The sequence below is a fragment of the Antrostomus carolinensis genome, unplaced genomic scaffold (genome assembly GCF_000700745.2).
Source record: "Antrostomus carolinensis isolate BGI_N321 unplaced genomic scaffold, ASM70074v2 scaffold18784, whole genome shotgun sequence".
Classification (NCBI taxonomy): Eukaryota; Metazoa; Chordata; class Aves; order Caprimulgiformes; family Caprimulgidae; genus Antrostomus; species Antrostomus carolinensis.
In genome coordinates, this window is record NW_010311632.1 from 1,552 (window position 1) to 7,310 (window position 5,759).

The 5,759-nt window shown below is 37.9% G+C and overlaps 1 protein-coding gene across 1 annotated transcript; it reads right to left on the bottom strand.

Moving 5' to 3' along the window:
* Window positions 1-324: 324 nt before the first annotated feature.
* Window positions 325-5,681, bottom strand: LOC104524048 (carboxypeptidase B2-like). The gene is made up of 5 exons (XM_010166798.2): window positions 5,586-5,681; window positions 4,816-4,906; window positions 2,507-2,709; window positions 636-720; window positions 325-509 (listed from the first exon to the last, which is right to left on the bottom strand). Exons 1-5 carry the CDS (start codon window positions 5,679-5,681, stop codon window positions 325-327), a joined length of 660 nt encoding a protein of 219 aa, XP_010165100.2.
* Between the last annotated feature and the right edge of the window lie 78 nt (window positions 5,682-5,759).

Here is a 5,759-nt window from a genome sequence, read left to right on the forward strand (position 1 = left end):
CCAACACCTCCTGGTAATTTTTTCCATGCAGTTTTTTAATGTGTATTTGAGTATTAAGTGCTGGGAAATTGTATTTGCAGGACTGTTGCCATCTGTGTTGCTGTCCTCAGGAAGCTACACTGAACTAGCATTGTAGGTATAGGTATATAGATACAGTTAAAAAAACTTGATGTATTCTGAAATGAAGTATAGAGGGTGCAGTTTTTTGGGTGGGGTTTTTTTGCCTATATAAAAAAAATTTTAATAAAGCAGCAAGTTTTTTTTATTATTAATATTATTTGAGCTAAGTAAATGCAGTCATGCTGAAATAAATTATATTCATCATCATGAATTTTGGAGAACATGTTGAGCTATCTCTTTGACAGCAGAAAGTGCTTCTAAGCAAGTTGGTTTAATTTCTTGAGGAGGAAGCAGAAATCCGTAAGTTCCTGTGTCCCGAAGCTCAATGGTAAAAGAATATTTAATGCCAAGATCATAAGCCCAGTCATCTGACCCTCCAGGAGCTAAATCTGTGGGAGGAAGGGAAAAGGGACAACAGTTACCTGAAACCAGAACTTCCATTTTCTGTTCAGAAGCTGTCTTCTATGCTAGCAACGATATCCTCTCATGCCTGTTGTAGTAAAAATCATACTTACAAATTGTCTGTGCACCAGGTCCGAGTCTATAAGTTTTCTTTGTTGTCCTCTTTATAGCTTTAGCTGCTTTCTTTGCCAGACTTTCCTGAAATTAAATAAAACATCTTTATAGCCTTGTGATAAGAGTTAATATGTATTCAGTCGGGATTTGTTTACACTATGCTCTGGATCTTGTATTAGTTAAATATGTATATAAAAGGCTCTAGAAAACCCACAGAATGTGATTAAAATTTTCAGCGTATGCCCATGCTACAAACTGTGTTTCTGCTGTAGATGGATAAAAAATATAGATGGGACGTTACCACCCACTTCAGGCAACAGAGTGTCATCAAACCATTTGTTCCCGCTTGTCTCGTATTTTTCCTTTTCCGCCACAGTATTTAAATCACTGTTTATTTTTGTAACATTGACAAAAACAGCAGAAAAATATTTTCATTGAGGGAATTCTGCTCTTAAGCCATAAAGAAGACTTAAATGCCCAGAATTACTGCATCTCTTTCTGCTTTACAGGAAAGGAGTCACAAATGTATTATTACTGTTCACTCATGACTGCATTTTTTTATTAATGCAATATATGAAATAGTTTGTTTCAGGAGATTAAACAGTAACCAGGAGAGCACAAGAATATATGTTGTTTGGAGTTAGTTTGTTCCGTATTTACATTACTGAATTTTTTTCTTCTGAACACACTGGCACTAGTTACCAATGGAAATGCTATATTGGACTGTCTGGGTCTTTGTCTAATGAAGTAGGATGCTTTGCTGTGTACTTTTTGCAGTCCTCTTAACTATACAACATTTACTTTTAAAAATAATTTTTAATATGATTTTTAAAAATAAAATATGTTAAGTGACATGGAAGATTGAAAAGCAGTAAAAATGACAGCAGTGTGTGCAAATGTCAATCCTATATCTTTATAAACTCTCTTACTTTCTGTCCTTATGTCTTGTAACATATGAAGTGACCTGTCCACCTCAGACATGTGCTGTTTTCCCATATAGCAAAGCCTGCAAACCTGCTTTCTGGTTTCCTTTACATGATTTTGTCTCTTTTCTTACTGCTAGGCAGGAACCCTTGCTGCAAATAGAAGAATTTCTTGCCCCAGCACTTGGAGCTTAGGTAACACCAAAAGTGGCCCGGGAAGTACAGGAGACGGATTTCCTTGCTCTAGGGGATTTGATGTCTTAACATAATAAATATACTACTAAGCTGTCCACTTACTCTTACAGCTTAATTACTCTGTGTTAGCAAATCCCATTTTAGCCTGGATACTTTCTACAGATCCAGACAAACACAGAGTTTTTTGGTCAGTGGGAAAAAGCAGCAGCTACCTTTTTCTGTTTAGAACTCTGTCTTCTAAGAAAGTTTTAACTGTGTGATTTGATGGCTCAAGAATGTAAAATTCTTTATAAGCATAAAATCTTTTCCATATTACCTAGCAAAACGCTTCAATAAAAATAACAAGTGTCCAACAGAATACCTCATTGTTTAGGTATGTGGAGGATATTTTTTGGTTACACACCCAGGTAATCATATGTAAGCCATACAGCATGATCAGGAGTTTGCACAAATATCTTTTCAAGGCGTCTGCAAACCCAGGACTCTGCTCTTTTAGCAGCAGCTTCAAAGTATCAGGGGTTGATGATGTGCTATCAATCTGGAATAATTATTTTCATTTTTCCATAGTCTTCAGAAGATGGTTGCTGTGCTAGACCAGCCCAGACTTCTTTAAGTTCTTAAAAACTTCAGGACAGATCTTATTTCCTAATTCTTTATCTTCAGAGCACTGTGACTCCCTCATTACAAGCCTAACCAAGCAAGGTAAGAAGTTCTGAAATAAATGTGAAACTTAAGGAGGTGGGAAGCCTTACCAGCTCATCATGGTCTTTGCTTCTGTCCATAGTGTAAGAATATGGAAACAATACCAACTGGGAGTATGAGTGCATGGTTATGTAAGCTTTAATGATGTCTTTGTGATCTCTGATAAAGCGAGCCACTGCTTTCACTTCAGGTTCAGACTCTGGGTAGGGTCCACAGTATGTCTCCCGACACTCGTTGGGAGATGCTCCTTTCCCTGTAACAAAAGAGTGCGCAGTGTGCGTTACTCCTTAACTTCACTTCTTCCTTTCTGCATTTCTGTTCAGAGCAGAGTGTGATGCTAATACACAAGAAACTGTGCACTCTGCCATGCGAGGAAATCAGTGTGAACCTAGTAGGATTTCTCACCTCCTATAGTCTGGAAAAAAAATTTATAAGATGAAGGAAAAAAAAAAAAATATTCAAAGACTGGATAAAAAGTCTTAGAGGATAGGATGAAAATACTCCATTTAAAATCATGAAGAACAAGATTGTGAGATACCTTCTTAAAATCTAGAAGTGCTACAGAAAAAAGGTAGTTCTAAGTGATTATCTCAGGGGAAAGCCACCTGCCAATTGGAAACTGAAGAAAGACAAATCAAATTGAAAATAATGTACCAGGTTTTAAGAATGAAGAACACTAGGCACTGGAACAAGTTACCAAGGAGACAACTGGGATTCACCATTTTTGCTATCTTGAGAATAAGGCCAAATCACTTTCTGGAAGCAACCAGGATATTTAGTGCTAAATGTCAGCTCTTCATGTTTTAATAATTTTGGAAATTTTCCCCTTTGCTACTATCTGTATTTTAAATTAATATTTTATCCTTAAATCTTATGCAGGAATAAAGCTTACTTGAGTACTTCAGTACCCAGAAGACTTTCTTTATCCCTGGGCACTGGGACACTTTAACAGATGTCCATCTTCCAGGAATCAATAATACCAGTACATCTGCAGTTCCTATGCTCTGGATCAAAGCTGTTCAATCATTGCTGTCAGTTGCTAAGCAAAGATGTATCTTATTCAGTATGAGCAATACTTTTATGCCAATTAAGAAAATCAGAATTTTGTTTTTCAGAATTTTACTGACTATATAACTAAAAGGAGCAGAAACCTAGGGAGATCCTTACAGTAATCTGCTTAAGTTATTGGAAGCACCTGACTTCGGTGCTTAGATTCATTTTTTTTCTCTCCATTAACCCTGCAAGGTGCTGAGGCTTCTCCTTTCTATGTTTTCAACCACATCTAAGAGAGAAGCACAGCATGGCTGAAAATGCTATATTTGCCTAGTTACTAAAGGGGGATGTTCTGCTTTTGCCCTCTAAGAAAGGTATGCATTTTGTCCAAAGACTTCTTTAAAGAAGCACTTTCTAACCTACCTGCATTCTTCTGCTCTATGTAAAGGAGAATCATTTCTCTGCTTCAAAAGTTTTTCACCACCAAAAGTGCTTGACAAGTCAAATGTGTTACTTTACATAACCTTTCCCTGAAACTAGTATCTGAACCACATAGGGTTTTTGCTGTTATTTCTTCAGACTTCTCCAGGTTCTGTTTTTATGACATATTTATACTGAATATGACTTTTAAATCTATGTGTTCACTACCCATCTTCATAATTTTGTGCCTGAAAAAATTTATGTTTTTCTCCATAGGATAACCACAGATGGTAAACAAGCACATTTATTCCCAGTTCAGCAATGGACTGAAATGACTGGAAGTCATAGCAGACATTAGTGTCGGTACTGAGTGAAGCTGGATCTGATCTATAGGGTAATATTTTAAGATAGCTATTCTGCATACTATTAAAAACTGGTCAAGAACTAAGGTGCATGTGAATAAGTAAACACAATACAGCCTTGACAACAAACACTGAGAGCCATGAAATCTTGGCTAGCTAAGCATTACTAAAGGATGACTGAGGTGACCAGTTCATACAACACAGTGAAGCACCTGCTCAGCTTGGTGGATAGGTGACATGGTAAAGGCCACCTCTTCCCTCTTTCCTCCTTCTCCCCACAGCCTACGCCTGGTGTGTTATGGTGGGATGCAAGTGGTAGGATCCAGGTTCTCGGTCCCTCTCTCTTATCATCATGCTGGGAAGAGGTTAGTCCTTGGTGTGGAGGATTTCCTTGGGAGGAAAAAATCCTGGGTCCCCAAAAAAGTATCTAGCTAGGGAAGTGTTCACTGGTTCACAACAGATATTCAGCTGCATTTGTCTTTATATCAATTTTGTGAAATGGTAAATAAAAATATTTTCAAAATAAATAATTTTAAAGGCTAACAGTGAGGCAGGAGAACAATAGGAAGGAAATTATGTCATACCACACCAGTGCGCATCGAAATTCCTGTTCATGTCAGTACCGATGCACTTGCTGTTACCATGTGATGAGCGGCTCTTTCTCCACAGCCGATTCTATGGGAAGAGACACACAAGCCATGCTCAAGGAAAAAGCTGAGAAAAACAATGTGCCATCTCACTGGTTTAGTGTTAAACGTGTTAAGAAGTTAAATATGACTTCTCACTTGTGCCTCTATAGGTCATATGCCAGCGAAGAGGCAAAAGACCAAGAAAGATTATAAAACCACAATCTGATTGCCACTGAGGCTGGATGATAAAAGGAAATGTTGGGTAGGATAAGAAGTGGTCACATTTGCTCTGATTTCAATGGATTTGGACTGTGGAAGAAGGGGAGAAGACATACTGTTTGGCCAGGTATGTGAGTTTAGGGATCCAAATTCAACCTTTCTGTAGACCTTGCTGACAGCATGTGGAAAGTTAGAAATTTGGTGTGCAGCTGTTGAGGTGTATATGCACAGTCATCCAAATGTGAGCTAAGGTGGGTTAAAGACTGAATGAGTGAAAGAGTAGAGGAGATTTTTTTTTTTAACTTGAGTGAAGGATCTGAAAATCAAGTAACCATCTCAACAACTTGGAATTTCCAACCAATAGATAAAATCCTGGACAAAAGATACCTGTTGTACCTTCATTTATCTCAAACAAAATGTACTCAAAGAATGGGGCTACCTTGCAGGAGGAAGGAGTGAATTGTTGGCTGTGCTTTGTCTGATGCAGCACACTGTTCAGCTTGTACTGGATTGTGCCAGTATTTGTAACCTTGCTGCTGATGGCTGACACAGTGTTCCTTGATATCTGAAAATGTTAAAATCCCAGGATGACATTCTGTCATTTCCGAATGCTTTTCCAGCAACTTGGAAGACAGAAAGGTATTGTGGGTCATAGAATCATAGAATGCTTTGGATTGGAA

Excerpts from the sequence above, each read along its gene's own strand:
- LOC104524048 (XM_010166798.2), bottom strand. The coding sequence starts at position 5,681 with ATGACAGAATGTCATCCTGGGATTTTAACATTTTCAGATATCAAGGAA. Across the intron at positions 4,907-5,585 it reads ACAAATACTGGCACAATCCA|AATCGGCTGTGGAGAAAGAG; the intron begins GTACAAGCTGAA and ends CTCTTCCCATAG. Across the intron at positions 2,710-4,815 it reads TTTCGATGCGCACTGGTGTG|GGAAAGGAGCATCTCCCAAC; the intron begins GTATGACATAAT and ends CTTTTGTTACAG.